Source organism: Mus musculus, chromosome 4 (genome assembly GCF_000001635.26).
Source record: "Mus musculus strain C57BL/6J chromosome 4, GRCm38.p6 C57BL/6J".
NCBI classification, from domain to species: Eukaryota; Metazoa; Chordata; class Mammalia; order Rodentia; family Muridae; genus Mus; species Mus musculus.
This window is the reverse complement of record NC_000070.6, coordinates 108,648,293-108,667,634: the sequence shown is the minus strand read 5'-3', so window position 1 is coordinate 108,667,634 and position 19,342 is coordinate 108,648,293. Positions and strand designations below refer to the sequence as shown.

The 19,342-nt window shown below is 41.7% G+C and overlaps 1 protein-coding gene across 7 annotated transcripts in view; it reads left to right on the top strand.

The window, feature by feature from the left end:
- Window positions 1-19,342, top strand: part of Zfyve9 (zinc finger, FYVE domain containing 9) — a 143,804-nt gene that overhangs the window by 113,635 nt on the left and 10,827 nt on the right. For 6 of the 7 annotated variants that reach the window (NM_183300.4, NM_001384118.1, NM_001347163.1 and 3 more), the window contains 3 exons: window positions 6,920-7,070; window positions 10,628-10,708; window positions 17,289-17,451. In NM_183300.4, coding sequence (NP_899123.2) covers window positions 6,920-7,070; window positions 10,628-10,708; window positions 17,289-17,451 — 395 coding nt within the window. The remainder of the gene's footprint in view (window positions 1-6,919; window positions 7,071-10,627; window positions 10,709-17,288; window positions 17,452-19,342) is intronic. The other variant, XM_030253438.1, reaches the window with a different exon arrangement.

Sequence of the window (19,342 nt, the reverse complement as noted above, 5' to 3'; positions counted from 1 at the left end):
AAAAATAAAATCAAAAGGAAGAAAGGAAAAAAGAAGGAAGGAAGGAAGGAAGGAAGGAAGGAAGGAAGGAAGGAAGAAAGGAGGGAGGAAAGGAAGGAAGGAAGAAGGAAAAAGAGAGAATGAGAGAAAGAAAGTGTGAGGAGTAGGACTCTTGCAAGTAAGAAGCATATTTGGGTACAGTTAGGAAGGGAGGCAAGACAGGAAACTTTAGTTTGGGACTAGAACATCAGAATCATGATTCTAAGTGGTAGACAAGATAAAGTATAACATCAGAGCTGGGCTCTGAATATTATATAGAAATAATCAAAGCAGTTAAGATTACATGAAATCCAGGTATGTCTAGAAAAAATATTATCAGATTACTGTGGAGAAAGTATGTGTATATACTTTCTCCACAGTAGAAGAGATACGGATTTTAAATTGCTGGAGTACAGAAATAAGGAAGACAGTCACGCACTCATATCATCAGGTGATAAGCATAAGTGTATTTCATGGTTAGTAAAAATCTATCTGGGAAAATCTTCTTTTGAAATGAACATAATTTTAAAGGAAAATAAAATATGCTAATTCAGCTCTTGGAGGAATAGAAGTTTACCCTGTTGGACTTGTAATTAACATCCAGATGAATCAAGGAAGTGATTTCTTTCAGTCAGGTAATTTATTCAGCATGCTTTAATTGAACATGTTTCTTAGTCTGCTCAGTGTAAACACAATTAGAAACCTCTTTAGCGTCATGCTTTGGAGAAAATGATGGATTTGGCTCTCTATAAATTGCTACATGTAGTCATCTCCCTTTCACATGATACAGATGCAAATTGCAAATGATAAATTAGTCTCCAGTTGACTCTGACTTGCATAAGCCTACTGATTCAAGTTTGCATTTAGGAAGTACTATGTCTTATATTGCAAAGGCCCTTGCTGCCAGGTCTGACCACCTACGTTTGATCTCCTGGGACCTACATGATAAAAGGAAAGAACCAATTCCATAAGGTTGTCTTCTGACACACACACACACACACAAAATAAATAAATAAATGAATAAATAAATAAATAAATAAACTAAAATGTTTATTTAAAAAACATAGGGTTCAACAAATGGTGCTAGCACAACTGGCGGTATTCATGTAGAATAATGCGAATTGATCCATTCTTCTTGTACAAAGCTCAAGTTTAAGTGGAATTAAAGACCCCCACATAAAACCAGAAACACTGAAATGTATAGAGGAGAAAGTGGGGGAAAACCTCGAAGATATGGGCATAGGGGAAAAAAAATCCTAAACAGAGCAGCAATGGCTTGCGCTGTAAGATCAAGAATCGACAAATGGGACCTCATAAAATTGCAAAGCTTCTGTAAGGCAAAAGACACTGTCAATAAGACAAAAAGGCCACCAACAGATTGGAAAAGGATTTTTACCAATCCTAAATCTGATAGGGGACTAATATCCAATATATACAAAGAGCTCAAGAAGCTGGACTCCAGAAATTCAAATAACCTCATTAAAAAATGGGGTACAGAGCTAAACAGAGAACTCTCAACTGAGGAATACGAATGGCTGAGAAGCACCTGAAAAAATGTTCAACATCCTTAATCATCAGGGAAATGCAAATCAAAACAACCTTGAGATTCCACCTCAACACCAGTCAGAGTGGCTAAGATCAAAAATTCAGGTGACAGTGGATGCTGGCGAGGATGTGGAGAAAGAGGGACACTCCTCCATTGCTGGTGAGATTGCAAGCTTACACAACCACTCTGGAAGTCAGTCTGGCAGTTCCTCAGAAAATTAGACATAGTACTACTGGAAGATCCAGCAATACCTCTCCTGGGCATATACCCAGATGTTGTTCCAACTGGTAAAAGGACACATGCTTCACTATGTTCATAGCAGCCTTATTTATAATAGCCAGAAGCTGGAAAGAACCCAGATGTCCCTCAACAGAGGAATGGATACAGAAAATGTGGTACATTTACACAATGGAGTACTATTCGGCTATTAAAAACAATGAATTTATGAAATTCTTGGGCAAATGGAGGATATTTAGAGGATATCATCCTTAGTGAGGTAACCCAATCACAAAAGAAGTCACTAGATATGCATTCACTGATAAGTGGATATTAGCCCAGAAACTTAGAATACAATTGCAAAATACAAGAAAACACAAGAAAATCAAGAAGAAGGAAGACCAACATGTGGATACTTCATTCCTCCTCAGAATAGGGAACAAAATACCCATGAAAGGAGTTACAGAGACAAAGTTTGAAGCGCAGAGGAAAGGATGGACTATCCAGAGACTACCCCACCCGGGGATCCATCCCATAATCAGCCACCAAACCCAGTCACTATTGCATATGCCAGCAAGATTTTGCTGAAGGGACCCTGATATAGCTGTCTTGTAGGAGGCTATGCTAGTGCCTGGCAAATACAGAAGTGGATGCTCACAGTCATCTATAGGATGGAACACAGGGCCCCCAACAGAGGAGCTAGAGAAAGTACCCAAGGAGCTGAAGGGGTCTGCAACCCTATAGGTGGAACAACAGTATGAACTAACCAGTACCCCCCAGAGCTCGTGTCTCTAGCTGCATATGTAGCAGATGATGGCCTAGTCAGCCATCGTTGGGAAGAGAGGCCCCTTTGTCTTGCAAACTTTATATGCCCCAGTATAGGGGAACGCCAGGGCCAAGATGTGGGAGTGGGTGGGTAGGGGAGCAGGGCGGGGGGAGGGTATAGGGGACTTTCGGGATAGCATTTGAAATGTAAATAAAGAAAATATCTAATAAAATAAAAAAATAGGGGCTAGAGAGATGGCTTCTATGGCATCCTTGCACAGACCCCAAAGATGGACCTGTCTGGGGCAGCCAGGGAATGAAAAGACACACACACAAAAAAACCTGGAATCAGATTGGTTTGTGCTCTTGGATAAGAAACTTCAGCACCCTGGAAACTTTGACCGTTTGTTGTGTACAGTTAAACTAGGAGGTGGGGTTATCGAATACAGATAAAGAGGTAGGGTTTCTGGTATCCAGCTGGATCAAGTGTAGCTTATCTCAGTGGCACCATCTTGTGGACATTTTTTTTGTGCAGATTGTCAGCATCCACACTTGGATCCAGCATCTGGAAGGGTAGTCTGCCATTTCCCAGTGGCTAGTCCAGGGAGCACTGCTATTTTTCCCTTAGTCTGAGGCTTTGGAGTTCTTGACATGGCCCCACCTATATCAAAAGTCCACATTCATTCAGGACCCTACCACCCAGGGCTGCTTCTCCCAACAGACTGAGCAGTTAGGAACACTTGCTGTTCTTGTAGAGGCCCGGGTTCATTCCTTAGCCCAGTTCCAGGGATCTGATGCACTTGTCTGACCTCCTTGTACACCAAGCATTCTGAAGGTACTCACACATACATGCAGGCACACACAATAAATAAATAATAAGTAATAAATCTTTGAAATAAATGTCTTTGAAAGAGCTTGGCAGTCAAGAACACTTTATGCTTTTGCAGAGGACCTACCTGAGTTTTGTACACAGCCATCCATAACTTGGCCTCTAAAGGCACCTTCCTTCCTTCACATTGACATTCCCATACATAGGCAGACACACACCTACACATAATTAAAAGCAACTTCTAAATTAGAAAATAAGTTAACCTTTGAGGACTTCCTAGAATGCTTGCCTCATATGTGGGAAGGTCAGAGTTGAATCCCACACAGCACGTAAAGCAGGACGGGTGGCACACATATCAAAGTGCTCTGCAGAGTGCACAGACACCTCAGAGCTTCACAGCCTCTCTTTGAAAAACAAAAAGCCAGTACTTGACGTTCAGGGAAGTGTAATGGGCCTTACATAAGAATTCTGAAATCGTTTTAGAAATGGAGAATAAAGTTTGAATAAAACTTTAAAATGTATTACGAGGGTATACAGTGCTGTGCTGGCATAGAATAGAATTTAGGACTGAGAGATTCTTATATGTGTGGCCAGTTGGTGTGAACAAGGGTGCTGTGGGGACCCCTCAATGGCAAGAGACCTTCCACAGATGGCACTAAGACAATGGAGCCTCCACACAGAAGATGGTGAAAAAGCTTTGAACTCTTCGGGTTTCGCAAAATAGTCATGGCACTTTTCCTTTATATTTTCGCCATTCTTTTTTGTCTATTATCTGACTCACAGACTTACTCAAGGTTACACATCTTACATATCTTATACTTCTCATGCTGACTCCCTCTGCTGACACAGAATAGAAAGGATATGGGAAGGGGGATTTAGTTAGCCTTTCCTAGTGCCTGGTAGTCAAAAAACCTCAACACAACTGATAAAACCAATGTGTGTTTTGCTAAAGACATCTCAAGCAAGGATGTTAAAAACAAGTAAATTTTACTTACTCAGAGCCAGAATAACAATGGACCAGCAAACTAAATAAAAGCAATAAAATCATAAAGTTACACACTATAATCCCAGCACTGGGAGACAGAGACAAGAGCAAAACAATTCTCAGCTACATGGCTATATAGTGAGTTGGAAGCCAATCTGAACTACATGAGACAATATCTCATAACCCTGGCCCCTGCCAAAAATGAAAGCGAGCAGACAACTCAGCAGCAAAAAATAAACAATGTCATTACAAAATGAGCAAAGGAATGTGTCTTGGTTACTGTTTTGTTGCTGTGAAGAGACACCATGACCAAGGCAACTCTTATAAAAGAAAGCATTTGATTGAGGACTTGCTTAGAGTTTCAGATGTTTATTTTCATCATGGTGGGTAGGTTGGTGGCATGCAGGCAGGTGCTGGACCTGAGGGGTACACCCTGGTCTACAGTCTGAGAAACAGTCTCTGGGGTTGGCATGGGGTTTTTGAAACCTCAAAGTTCATCCCCAATAATACACTTCCTCCAACAAGGTCACACCTCCAAATCCTTCTAATCCTTTCAAATAATGCTACACCCTGGTACCTAAGAATTAAATATATGAGTCTATGGGGGCCATTCAAAGCACAACAGATACATAGTTGTTTTCCAAAGATAGGTAAATACACAAACACACAAACTTTTTTTAAAATGAAGTACTGAGGTAGGTGGTGGTAGCACACACCTTCAATTCTAGCACTCAAGAGGCAGAGGCAGGCAGATCAGTGAGTTCAAGGCCAGCCTGGTCTACAAAGCAAGTTCTAAGACAGCCTGGGCTACACAGAGAAACTATGCCTCAAACAAACAGACAAATAAACAAAAACCCAAAATAAAGCACTGTTCTATGTTATAATTTGAATGAGCCTTCAAAGCATTGTGCTGATGGTCTGAGATATGGAGAGGTGGCTTGGTGGTTAGATGCACATGTTCCTGCAGAGGAACCCAGGTTCAATAGTAAGCACCCACATAGCAGTTCACAACTGCCCATAACTCCAGTTCGAGGGGATCTGACTTTTTCTTCTAACCCCCACAGACACCAGACACACACATGGTGCACATACATACATTCAGACAAGGCATAATACACATAAAAATAAAATAAATATAAACAAGCAACAACAACAATAACCCTTATGCTGAGAAGCATAGCTAGATCAGATGGTCATATTTTGTGTGTTCAGTTTATACAAAACTCTTGGGAATGCTTAGAAACAGAGCAGATGAATGGGTACAGGAAGGAAATGGTGTTGTTGTTTATCACAGAGATAGAAATGGAGACTGTAACAAGCTTCAGATTAACTGTTGAAAGGATAGGGCATTTAAAAAATTAGAACAGTAAGTTAAACAGATGTGAAAACATAAAGGAAAAATGGGAAAAATGAACACTAACTTAATATAGCTGGAGTTTAACATCCAGAGAAGTTTGGTCTTTAAAAAAAAAAATGGCCCAGGAACTTCCTTTTTCTCTTGTGTGTGCATATGTCTGTGCACATGCAAACACCAGAACAGGATGTCTTCTGTCCTGATGTCTACCATGTTCCCTTGAAAAAGGATTTTTCACAGAACCTAATGGCCATGAAGTCACAGCAACCCTCCTGCCTCTGACCCTCCTATGCATACTAATTGCAGGCAGTTGTAGCCATACCTACCTTTTTATCTTATAAGTGCTGGGATCTAAACTCATGTTCATACTTGCCCAGTGAGTGTTCCGGGCAACCATATCCCTAGCTCCCATGTGCTTTTCCAGTTAAATTTATAATTACCATCTTTACTGCTTTGAAAAGAATATAGCTGGACATTAAAATTCATTAAAGAACTCAAAGATATGTTATTATAATTAACTAAATGAATTTCATAAATGTCTAGAGAAAAATCTTAGTTTGATATTGAAAAAGGTGCAAGATGCAGATAAATTGGTACATTCCTTTAGAAGTAAAATTTAAGAGTGTGTGTCCTCACAGAATGCAGTGAGTAGGAGAAACTACTACACTTAACTAGTTTGTAACTTGGAAAAGACAAAACAGTTGGACATGGTGATGCACACCTTTAATCCTAGCATGCTGAAGACAGAGGCAAGTGGATGCCTATGAATTCAAGGCCAGCCTGGTTTACATAAGAGTTCTAGGCTGGGCTGGAGAGATGGCTCAGTGGGTAAGAGCACCCGACTGCTCTTCCGAAGGTCCAGAGTTCAAATCCCAGCAACCACATGGTGGCTCACAACCATCCCTCTTCTGGAGTGTCTGAAGACAGCTACAGTGTACTTACACATAGTCAATAAATAAATCTTTAAAAAAAAAAAAGAGTTCTAGGCCGTCTACACCGTCTACATAGTGAGACCATGTCTCAAACAACAACAGACAAAATAATTGCAAAATATACATTGGTTATATGTCTAAATTGCATAGGGAACTTTGGTATTTCTAAACTAACTGTGACTGACTTTTTGTCTTTGAGAAGGTGGTGGTTTACCATGTTAGAGATAAGTTACCCTTCCTTGCAGAAAAGGTTAACCCTGCTCTTTAATTGCAGATGATGAAAGCCATGAACAAATCCAATGAACATGTACTGGCAGGAGGTGCCTGCTTCAATGAAAAGGCAGATTCTCATCTTGTGTGTGTACAGAACGATGATGGAAACTATCAAACCCAGGCCATCAGTATTCACAATCAGCCCAGGAAAGGTAAGCAGTCTAACTCCAGGAGGAATCTTGTATTCATTTGTTCACTCATTTAAATGATTTATTATTATATGTGTGTGGGTGTTTTGTCTACATTTATGTCTGGTTCCAGCAAAGTTGAGAAGAGTACATTGGACCCCCTGGGCCTAGAACTCAAGACATTGCAAGCCAGCCACAATGGGTCCTGTGGAAGAACAGCGAATGCTCTAACCACTGAGCCATCTCTCTAGCCCCTATTGTATTTTAATTATTAAAGTTTGTAGCAGGGTCCCACCATGTACTACCAGCTGACCTGGAATTCATTATGTGCATTAGGCTGGCCTCTGCCTAGTGAGTTGCTGAGATTAAAGGTATATGCCACCACACCTGGCACAGTGGAGAATTTTTATAATGGAAGGTTATTCTGTTGAAGTACTGGATGTCTCAGATCTCTACCACCTATTTTCTAGTAGATATGTGACCACAAATGAACTTTTTCAAGTATGTTTTGAGGATTATTTTCCCTACTCAAGTAGCTATCTGGCTCTTTGAGTCTTAACATTTGCAAAAGGAATCCTTGCTATAGAGGGAATCATTTTTTTAACAACCTGTCAGGGCTGGAGAGCTGGCTCAGCAGCTAAGCACCCTTGCAGCTCTTTCCCTTTGCATTCACTCATTTTTTTTATTTGTTTGTCAAGACAGGGTTTCTCTGTGTACTCTGGGCTGTACTGGAACTTGCTTGAGATCTGCCTGCCTCTGCCTCTGCCTCCGCCTCCACCTCCCTACAGTTGCAGTTTAAGGCAAGTGTCACCACTCCTGGCTCAATCAGTACAGCTCCTTCAGAAGACATTTTCCTTTCCCTGCACCCACACAGGGCAGGTGGTCACCTGTAATCCAGCTCCAAGGGAAGCCAGTGCCTCTGGGCTCTGCACTTACCTGCAGGATCTCAAGTGTGCAGGCTCCCCCCCCCCCCCCGCCCCATACACAATTTAAATAATAAAAATAAATATTTTTAAAAGAAAATATAAGAGCTGTCTTCAGATATTAAGAGGCCAACATTGGTACCTGAAGCTGAGACTAGGTGCTGTATTGAGAGTAAGAGTAGATAGCGTTTGTAATTCAGAGATGCAGATGAACCAGCTCATTTGCATCTGAAGGAAGACTTTTGGCTCTAAGTGTGGGCTCACCACTTACAAAGGAATACTACTCTCAGATAGGGCTGCTGACCTGAGATCTTAAAAGATGAGTGGTTTCAGAACACTTGAATTCAAGAAGCCTTGTTCAGATCACAGTACCCAAAATGCCCCTCAGTTCCTGTGATTTGAAATGGTCACATTGTCAGGTCTGGTGCTGTGTAGAGGGATCCTGTCTCAAAATAATGAACGGACAGATGGATGGACAGACAGACAGACAGATATGTAGGTAGAATGATAGGTAGATAGATGCAATATTTACATAAAGTCTTAAATCTGGGAAACCTGTGTTAAGTAAATTTAAGCCATTTGACACGTTGCCTTCCGTCTTGACAGCTGATGCTAGTCTGGTTTTCTCAAGAGAAGAATAATGTCTATCTAACTCTTCCCAAAGTTTTGAACCACAAACTTAATTTCCCTCCCTGTTCCTACTAAAACTGTTCCTTTTGTTCCTCGTGTATTTTGTGAAGCATTCCCTGTGGAAGGAGATTAAGAATTAGCTACTTCTTTTTTAAATGTGAAAATAAAGATTCAGTTTATTCTCTAATAGCTACAAAATCTAGAGCCATTTAGAAAGAAGGTAGCTAAGGACGCAGCTCGGTTGTACAGTGGTTAACTAACAGGTATGAGGAGATCTTAGAGAGAGTAATGTACAGAGCAGTATCCAGTGAGCAAAAGTGACAGGAAGCCATAGTTGGCTCAGTTTGAGTCATGGTTTGCAATTTTGAGAGTTATCTAGATGCTTAGCTTGTGTCTGCATCTGATAAAGACTGGATCACTACCTTATAGGATTAATCAGTGGGAAACTGGATTAGTTCAGTCCAGTTTAAGTTGTAGGAAAATAGCCAGGTGGTGGTGCATGCCTTTAATTCCAGCACTTGGGAGGTAGAGACAGGTGGATCTCCAAGTTCAAGGCCAGCTTGGTCTACAGCGTGAGTTCTAGACAGCCAGGGCTACACAGAGAAGCCCTGTCATGAAAAAGCCAAAAAAGAGGTAGGAAAATAAGAGCAGTATAGTAAAGTTTTTGTAAAATTAAGTATGATCGCATGGTCTTTAGATTTTGGAGAGACAGTGGTAGTTCATGTGAGTGTGTACACATGCATAGAAATGCATATGTGCTTAGCTTTGTACATTTCTACGTGGAAGCCTGAGACCAGCATTAGGTATCTTCTTCAGTGGCTTGCTCACTGTGTTTGTTTGTTCGTTTGTTTGTTTGCTTTTAACATTTATTTATTATCCTTGTGTGTGGGTCAGAGAACGATTTGAGAAAATTAGTTTTTCTCCTTCCAACATATGGGTCCCAGGGATAAAAATCAAGTCACCAGATTGGTGACAAGTGCCTTTACCTACTGAGTCAACTAGCCAGCCTCAGACTTATTTTCTGAGACAGGATCTCTCATTGAACCTGGAGCCACTGTTTGGCTAGACTAGTTGGCCAGTGACTCCTGGGAGCCACTTGTCCCCATCCCCTCGCCTGAATTACAGATGCAGAGGAGCCAAACTCTGGTCCTCATGGTTATGAAGCAGGTCTATCAACTAAGCTGTCTTCCAGCCCCAAGTATTTATTCTAGATAGGCCTTTAAACTAACTCTCCTGGGGAAGTGAGATGCACACCTTTAGTCCAAGCACTCAGGAGGTGAAAACAGGTGGGTCTCTGGGAGTTTAAGAGCAGCCTGGTCTACAGAGTGAGTTACAGCACAGCCAGAGAACTACAGAGTGAGACCCTGTCTCAAAGCAAATAAAAACATCAAAACAAACAAGCAAAATAATTCTACTTGGCAGATAAAGTAGCTAACAGACCTCATCTTGCTCTTCAGTTGACACTTCTTTTTATTTCCTTTTTAAAACAACTTCAATATATAATTGATTATAAAATAGAAAATTTGGAAATTGGTAGATAAAGAGTTATAAACCTTTCCTGTGAAGAGCCAAATGATTAATATCTTAGCCTTGACAGTGTTTGCCACCAGTGGCTCTAGATAAAGTTATAGCACTGGACTGCCTGAGAAAATATGTAAGTGAATAGGCTTTGTTCCAATAAACACTTATTTCAGAAATATGCTGCAAGCCAAGCTAACCATAGGACCTGAACATTATTTTTTTCATAAAATTTGTAAAAAAAATTGTTGAAAAAAATTGTAAAATTTTAAAAGAAATTTTGTAAAATTCTTAGATTCTTGATTGAGAAAGGGATCAGCAGGATAGAGGATTAATTGTATCTTAATTCTTCCACACACCTATGGTTAGTTAGCATTGCAACTAAGTCACACACAGTGCTGTTTTGTTTTCTGTATAATGATAACTAGAATTCCCAGTTTATGTCTTTATTGTTCTCAGTGCCCGTCTCAGCAGTCTGTCCTCACTAACCTATCTTCATGTTTGTTGTAGTGACTGGCGCCAGTTTCTTTGTGTTCAGTGGCGCACTGAAATCCTCTTCAGGATACCTTGCCAAGTCCAGTATTGTAGAAGGTAAAGGATGAATTGTCTATTCTGCATGCCTCAGTTTGATCCTGATTTTACAGCTGAAAATGGGCACCATTGAGAATGTGTGAGGGCTGTGGGTGTAGTTCGGGTAGGTAAAGTTTGCCTCAGTGTACAAACCAGATGTAGTCAGACCTGTAGTCCAGCACTGGGGAAATGGAGGCATTAGTTTAAGTTCACTCTAGAGAGTTCAAGGATAGCCTAGGCTACATGCAACTGTGGGGGTGGGGCTTGACACTGCTATAGATGTCTAACCTGTATTTTTTTTTTTATTCAGAGATATACTATTCTTCAGCAGATTAAAACTGTCACAAGAGTCGGGTTTAGTAGCATGAACTGCCAGCTAGTCAGGAGGTGAGGCAGGAAGCTCACTGGAACCCAGGAGTTCTAGAGCAGTCTAACCAACATAGCAAGAAAACCTGGGAAGCAAACAAAACCTGGCGTGGAGTACCTAGTTCTCCAGAGAAGGGAATCAGTACAGGTGCCACAGGCACTTGTGAGATGTTAGAGATGGCCATTCACACATCTCATATAGAATGCCTAGGGGTAATATTATAGATACCATATTTCAGTTTTGCGACAGTATAAATGATGTCACTCCCACCCATCCACAGAAATACTGCCACTATCCCTGAAGTACAGAATGAAGTATGCTTGCTGCAGTTAGACATGGCGCACCCCCGATAGAGGCTGATTACCACCTGGGAAGGGCAGGCCAACACGCCGTTTACTTTCTTTTTGTCCTTGTTCTTTGCTGTACTTTGTCTAGTTATTGTCTATAATAAATACTTTGGGGTATTTATTAATTTATTTATATATTTATATATTTTATTTTATTCCCCTGCCCCGTTCACACTCAGACTGTTCCACATTCCATACCTCCTCCCAACGCCCCTGTCTCCATGTGGATGTCCCCACCCTCCACCCCACCTAACCTCTAAACAGCCTGGGGCCTCCAGTCTCTTTGAGGGTTAGGTGCATCTCTGAATGAACACAGACTGGGCAGTCATCTACTGTATGTGTGTTGGGGGGCTTATATTAGGTGGTGTATGCTGCCTGTTTTTTGGTCCAGTGTTTGAGCGATCTTGGAGGTCCAGATGAATTAAGACTGCTGGTCCTCCTACAGGATCACCCTTCTCCTTAGCTTCTTTTTGCCTAACCTAATTCAACAACAGGGGTCAGCTGCTTCTGTCCATTGGTTGGGTGCAAATATCTGCATCTGACCCTTTCAGCTGCTTGTTGGGTCTTCCAGAGTGCATTCATGTAGGTCTTCCAGAGTGCAGTCATGCTAGGTCCCTTTTTGTGAGCACTCCATAGCCTCAGTAATAGTGTCAGGCCTTGGGACCTTCCCTAGAGCTGGATCCCACTTTGGGCCTGTCGCTGGACCTTCTTTTCCTCAGGCTCCTCTCCATTTCCATCCTTGTAATAGGAACAATTATGGGTCAGAGATGTGACTGTGGACTGGCCCCCCACTCACTCATCTGATACCTTGTCTTCCTGCTGGAGGTGGGCTCTATAAGCTCCCTCTCCCTACTGTCAGGCATTTCATCTAAGGTCCCTCCCTTTGAGTCCTGAGAGTCTCTCACCTCCTAGGTCTCGGGTGCATTCTGGAGGATTCTCCCAACCTTCTATCTCCTGAGGTTGCCTGTTTTCATTCTTTCTGCTGGCCCTCCGGTCTTCAGTCCTTTTCCTTCACCCAATACCACATCAGGTCCCCCCCCCCCCCCGCCCAACTCCCCTCCTCCCTGTCCACTTTCCCTCCCAGGTCCCTCTCTCCCTCCCCACTTGTGATTGCTTTCTTCCCACTCCCAAGGGACTGAGGAGTCTTCACTTGAGCATTTCAACTTTTTGAGTTCTGTGGACTATATCTTTTTTTTCTTTTTTCTTTTTCATTTTTGGCTAATATCCACTTATTAGTGAGTACATACTATGCATCTCCTTTTGGGTCTGAGTTACCTCACTTAGGATGATATTTTCTCGTTTCATCCATTTCCCTGCAAAAGTCAGGATGTCCTCGTTCTTAATAGCTGAGTAGTATTCCATTGTGTAAATGAACCACATTTTCTGTATCCATTCTTCTGTCGTGGGACATCTAGGTTGTTTCCAGCTTCTGGTTATCACAAATAACATAAATATCACAAATGAACATAGTGGAATACATGTCCCTGTGGCATTGTAGGGCATCATTTGGGTATATTTCCAAGAGTTGTATTGCTGAGTCTTCAGGTAGATCTATTTTCAATTTTCTGAGGAACCTCCAGACTGATTTCCAAAATGGTTGTACCAGTTTGCAATCCCACCAGCAATTGAGGAGTGTTCCTCTTTCTCCACATCCTCGCCAGCATCCTTTTGGGTTTTTGAAACAGGGTTTCTCTGTGTAACAGCCCTGGCTGTTCTGGGAACTTGCTCTGTACACCATGCTGTCCTGGAATTCACAGAGATCCACCTTCCCCATCTTGGTCTAGTTATTCTTGTTGTGTTACAAACCACCCCCAAATTTGATGTTGTAAAGCAGTTCTTTTATCATGCTTGCTGACTCCTCTAGCTAAGGAGTCTTTTTTTTTTTTTTAAGATTTATTTTATGTATATGAGTACACTGTAGCTGTCTTTAGACACACCAGAAGAAGGCATTGGATCCCATTATAGATGGTTGTGAGCCACCATGTGGTTGCTAGGATTTGAATTCAGGACCTCTGGAAGAGCAGTCAGTGCTCCTAACCACCAAGCCATCTCTCCAGCCCCCTGGCTAGGGAATCTTGGTAGGATACTACAGAGAGTTTGACACTGCTCCATGACATTTGGTATGACTTAAAGACACAAAATTATTTCCTGGAAATGAGATAAAATTCCCTGAAAAATTTTTCACATATATGTCTAGGGGCTGGGATGATTCGGAGACGAGTGTCGCAGTGGCAAAGCAGAAGCTGCATTGCCTTTGTGCCCTGCCTGGAAACTCATGTAGTGTCCCTTCACAACACTCCAGTGCTGACAGCAGGGAGACACGACTGCACATTCTCAGGAAGGAATAGGAAGGGGCATTGTAGGGGAGTGTGCAAGACAGGCAGTATTGTGTCTTTACATAATAATTGGCTATATGTGGCCATGAGTTGGTGTATTTTTACCCCCAGGAGTGCAGTTGGATTATATTGCTATAGTGTTTTGTTTGTTTGTCTTCTGAGACAGTGTCTCACTATGTAGCCTTGGCTGATCTGGAACTTGACATGCAAACTGTCATACCGTTGAATTCACAAAACTCTGCTTGCTGGCTAAGCACTGAAACAGTTTTTAAACCAAAATCATTTTAACAGTAAGGATGATGTTGACTTATATGTTAATACTGTACTAAGTAGAAGGCAGATGATTACTGGAAATGTGTGTATTATAGTAAAATACATTGTTACTACCTTAAAATATACTAAACATTCCTGCTCTAAGCAACTATCAAGCTTGGAAACATAAGTTTACAGCACATTTTTTAAAACTTCCTTACTGATTTTAACAAGGGGGGAAACTGAACAAGATGAAACTACAGGGTCTCCTGTACTTTTTAGATTGGCCTTGACTTCACTGTGTTGCCAAGGATGACCTTGGGCCTCTATATGGCTGTATGGTCTTCCTGTCTCTACCTTCCGAATGCTGGGATTACAAGTACTCGCCAGCACCATGCCTAATATGAGAATTTCTTGGAATCAAACCTAAGGCATCATGCATGCAAGAATGGCAGTCTCTGAGACTGTTATAGAGCTATAAAGTATCTAGTCACTTACGCATCCCAGGTAAGGCATAGCAGGAGCTGTAAGGTATTGTAGGTCTCCAGCTCAGGGGAAGTCTTTCAGGTTTTTTATTATTACTATTATTTTAATCTTATTTTTTAAAGATTATTTATTTTTCATGTGTGGGTTTGCCTGTGTTTATGTATGTGTGCATGCCTAGGGCCCAGAGACTTCATAGGAAAGTAATAGATTTCCTAGATCTGCAGTTTCAGATGGTTGTGACCCACTATGTAGGTGCTGGGAATTGAACCCAGCTCCTCTGGAAGAGCAATAAGTGTGCTTAACCACTGAGCCATTCTCCAGCACTGATGTTATTTTTTGAGATAAGGTCGTACTGTGTAGTTCAGGCAAGCCTGGAACTTGCTATGTAGCACAATTTGAATTGAACTCAAGGTTCTCAGTCCTTAGCCTTCAAGTGCTGGGCTCACACGAGTGTGCCACCATGCTTGGCTGGTAGATGTTCATTTACACAGCTTACTCCAAGGCTTATCTAAAAACATTCTTGGGCCCATGAGATGGCTCAGTAAAGACACCTGCTCTAAGCCTGATGACCTAGTTCCCTCCTTGGGATTCACATGGTGGAAGGAGAGAGAACGGACGCCCGAAAGTTGACCTCTGACCTCATGTATACTGTGTCATTTGCCTATATCCTCAAATAAATAAATGTAATTAATAACCATTATTTTTTAAAGTATTTTAAAAATTTATTGGTTGACAATTCCATGCATGTATATAAAATGTATCTTGAACATATCCATCCCCCACTCTTCCCAACATTACCACCAACTTCAGTTGTTTGAGATAAGGTCTCATGTAGCTCAATATGTATGTAACTGAGAAAATCCTGAAATCCTGATCCTCCTGTCTTTGTTTCCTAAGTAAAATCATTCCTTTTGAAAGATGGATCCCAATAGGCATCCATGGATAATTTTACATATGTTTATACATACTGGCTTTGATCTTTTTGGTATGTTTAGTAAAACAGTGAGCAAGAGCCACATATCTTACAACCAAATCTCACAATTCCAACTTTATGGTAAAATGATTTAGAAGTTGTTGGAGGCAGAGCTGGAGAGGACATGTAACTGTAGATCCAGGAGATCCTGGGCTTCTGTCCACTGTGGGCACCTGGAGTCTAGCTAGTCACATGCATAGTACCCACCCAACAACACACACACACACACACACGTACACACATACTACACACATATAAATATGCATGTATACACACCTAGTACACACATCCAACACATACACACCCAACACATAACAACATGCACACCCAGCACACACATAATTTTATTTTATTTTTTATCTTTAAAAACAGAGAGGAAATAACTCGTTGTGCCAGTGAGAGGGACTGGCCCTTGCTGTAAGCCTGATGACTTGAGTTTAAACCATGGTAGACAGAGAGAACAAACTTTCCCAACTTGTTCTCTGTCACATGAGTTCTGTTCCACACACTCGCCTGCCCTCAAACATGCATGTGTCATACATACACAGTAGAAATAAGTTTTAAGGGATGGAGAGATGGCTCAGCAGTTAAGAGCACTGACTGCTCTTCCAGAGGTCCTGAGTTCAATTCCATCTGTAATGGGATGCAATTCACTCTTCTGGTATGTCTGAAGACAGTGACAGTGTACTCACATACATAAAAAATAAATTCTTAGGAGCCAGGCGTGGTGGCGCACGTCTTTAATCCCAGCACTCGGGAGGCAGAGGCAGGTGGATTTCTGAGTTCAAGGCCAGCCTGGTCTACTAAGTGAGTTCCAGGACAGCCAGGGCTATACAGAGAAACCCTGTCTCGAAAAACAAACAAACAAACAAACAAACAAATAAATAAATAAATAAATAAATTCTTAAAAAATATTTTTAAAAAGCCAGTTTATCCGTAGGGGACTAAGCATGCAAATATATAAACTGGGGGCCATTTTCACCCAAATCACCGCAGGAATTTTTGTTTGGTTGGTTTTTTGTTTGTGTTTTTGCTCTGTTTCGTTTTTGTGAAAGTGGCTCATTATGTAGCCCTGGCTAGCCCAGAACTCTTTATATATGTAGACCAGGCTAGCTTCAAAGTAGATCCTCCTGCCTTTACAACCCAAATACTGAAATTAAAGGTCTGTGCCACCAAACCTAGTCAAACTTTGTTTTGTTTCATTGTTGTTGTAATTTAGTAATTTTAAAACAAACATTTAAGCCGGGCGTGGTGGCGCACGCCTTTGATCCCAGCACTCTGGAGGCAGAGGCAGGCGGATTTTTGAGTTCGAGGCCAACCTGGTCTACAGAGTGAGTTCCAGGATAGCCAAGGCTACACAGAGAAACCCTGTCTCAAAAAAACAAAAAACAAAACAAAACAAAAAACAAAACAAAAAAAAAAAAGAAAAGAAAACAAACATTTACAGGACAGTCATATACCCGGCAGAAGTTCAGAAAGATTTAAAAGCCAATACACACAGTCAGGGGGTGGTAACTGCAAGAAAGCAAACGGGAATAAAATTCTTTGAGGCTGAAGAGTAGCTATGTGGTCATGTGTAAGTTTTCCCTCTGAGCAATCTCAGAAGAAACACATAATGGGATCTAAAAGGAAGCCAGCAGTTCTAACGTGGAGTGAACCTCCATGTTTGCTCTCACGGCTTCTTCAGTGCGAGTTTCAGCTCAAAACTGTGTCTGTTGGCTTTCAAAGCTTATATTTAGTATCAGAGAATCTGCTAGATGCTAGGTACTGTGTCTCAGCCCCTGCCCTCCCTGGCTTCGCACTGTTTGCATCTGAATCACCTTCATGCTGATGCTCTTAGATGGAGTCATGGTCCAGATCACTGCGGAGAACATGGACTCCTTGAGGCAGGCACTGCGGGAGATGAAGGACTTTACCATCACTTGTGGGAAGGCGGATGCAGAGGACCCCCAGGAACAGATCCACATCCAGTGGGTGGACGATGACAAGACAGTTAACAAAGGGTAAGTGCAACCCTCAGAGCCGCCAGGAATCAGCTGTAGGCTTTGTCTGCTATGCACACCGCAGCTTCAGAGTTGACTAAATGCATGCCTATGAAAAAGGAATGTAGAACACAGATTTGTAATTTCTGGGATTTTTAGCTCAGTTTCTTTTCCTTTTTTTTTTTTTAAAGAATTATTTATTTATTTAATGTATATGAGTATACTGTCACTGTCTTCAAACACACCAGAAGAGGGCATTGTATCCCATTACTATGGTTGTGAGCCACCATGTGGTTGCTGGGATTTGAACTCAGGATCTCTAGGAAAGCAGTCAGTGCTCTTAAACTCTGAGCCATCTCTCCAGCCCAGTTTAATTTTTTTTTAAAATACTTATTTTTAACATTTTTAAAAGTTACATGTCTGTGCATATGACTGTAGACATGACAGTGGGTGCCCACAGATACACAGACCTCAGATCCCCTGGATCTGGAATTACAGGTGGTTGGGAAACACCTATTGTGGATACTGGGAACCAAACCCAGTTTCTCAGCAAGCGTATGCTTTTAGCCACTGAGCCACTTCTTCAGCCCCATAACTTGGTCTGTGAAGGTCACTGTGTGTATTTTTGAGGGAAAGCTAAGGCACTGAAACAAAAGCAGGTCTTCTAAACTTGGTTGAGTAGAACTGTGGCCTTTTGGGTATCAAGCATCTTTGCTAATACATTCCATTTGAATAAGTCAGAACCATAAACTAAGACTCAGGAAGGCTCTCACTAAAAACCATCTTCTTGGGCTTTAAATCCAAATTCTTCCCTGGGTCGTGGCAACTCTATGCTGCTTCACACCAAGACCTTGGATTCATTTCTGATACTTTTCTTTCTTCCCTACCCCACAATTAGCCTAACAGTAAATCTTGTTTGCTGTACTTCAAGATACATCCCCAACTACAGTGGCTCTCACCACCCTGCTACCCCATCAGAGTCTGGGCAAGTGCTTCCCTTGTCTCTAGTTTCCTTCTCTCGTTCTGCCAGCATGATGTCACTTCTCTGTCGAGACAGCCAATGGTATCTCGTGTCTTTCAAGATGAAATCTAAAGGCATTAAAGTCATTTGTTACTTTTAGGCCCTGAGACAGGGTCTTACTCTGTAGCTCACGCTGGTCTGGAATTCTTTATGTAGTCTAGGTTAAACTCAAACTCAAAGCAATCTTCTTGCCTCTGCCTCCCAAGTGCTCAGCAGGACACTGGCCTTCTTCCTTGAGCAATGCTATGCACCTGCCCAGACCTTTGCTCGAGCTGCTGTCAGCTTGCTCTCTTCCTCAGGATGCCCTGGGATCAGTCCCTCCGACTCCCTCACAGTTTCCAGTGCCAGTCTGTGAGGTCAGCTCTGGCCAACGCCTGTGTTCTAACTCTGTTGTACATTTCTCTCTTCATATACAGCAAGACTTCTGGTATTTCTTCCTTACATTCCCTAGTTTAGACTTCTCATTTAAAATGTTTATTACATTTGTTTATTTGGGGGATGCGAGGGGCTTGCTCACGAGTAGATGACAACTTTGTGCAGTTGGTTCTTTCCTTTACCTTTATATAGGTTCTGGGGACCAAACTCTTCAGTGGCCAGACCTGTACACAAGTGCCTTTACCTGCTGAGCCATCTTGCTAGCCCCTAATTTAACTCTGAATGTGTGGAGAATTAAGAACAGGATCAGGCATGGTGGTACATGCCTTTAACCCCAGCACTTGGGAAGCAGAGGCAGGCGGGCCTGAGATCCTATCTTGAACAAACTAAAAAGAATCAAGAACATAAATAGATTTAAACATAGCTGAGAGGAGTCTAGAATCTTTGTAGCAATCGGTGTATGTTCTTTTCAGAGTAAATGTGTATCTCCACATGTTTAATTTACTTGTTATATTT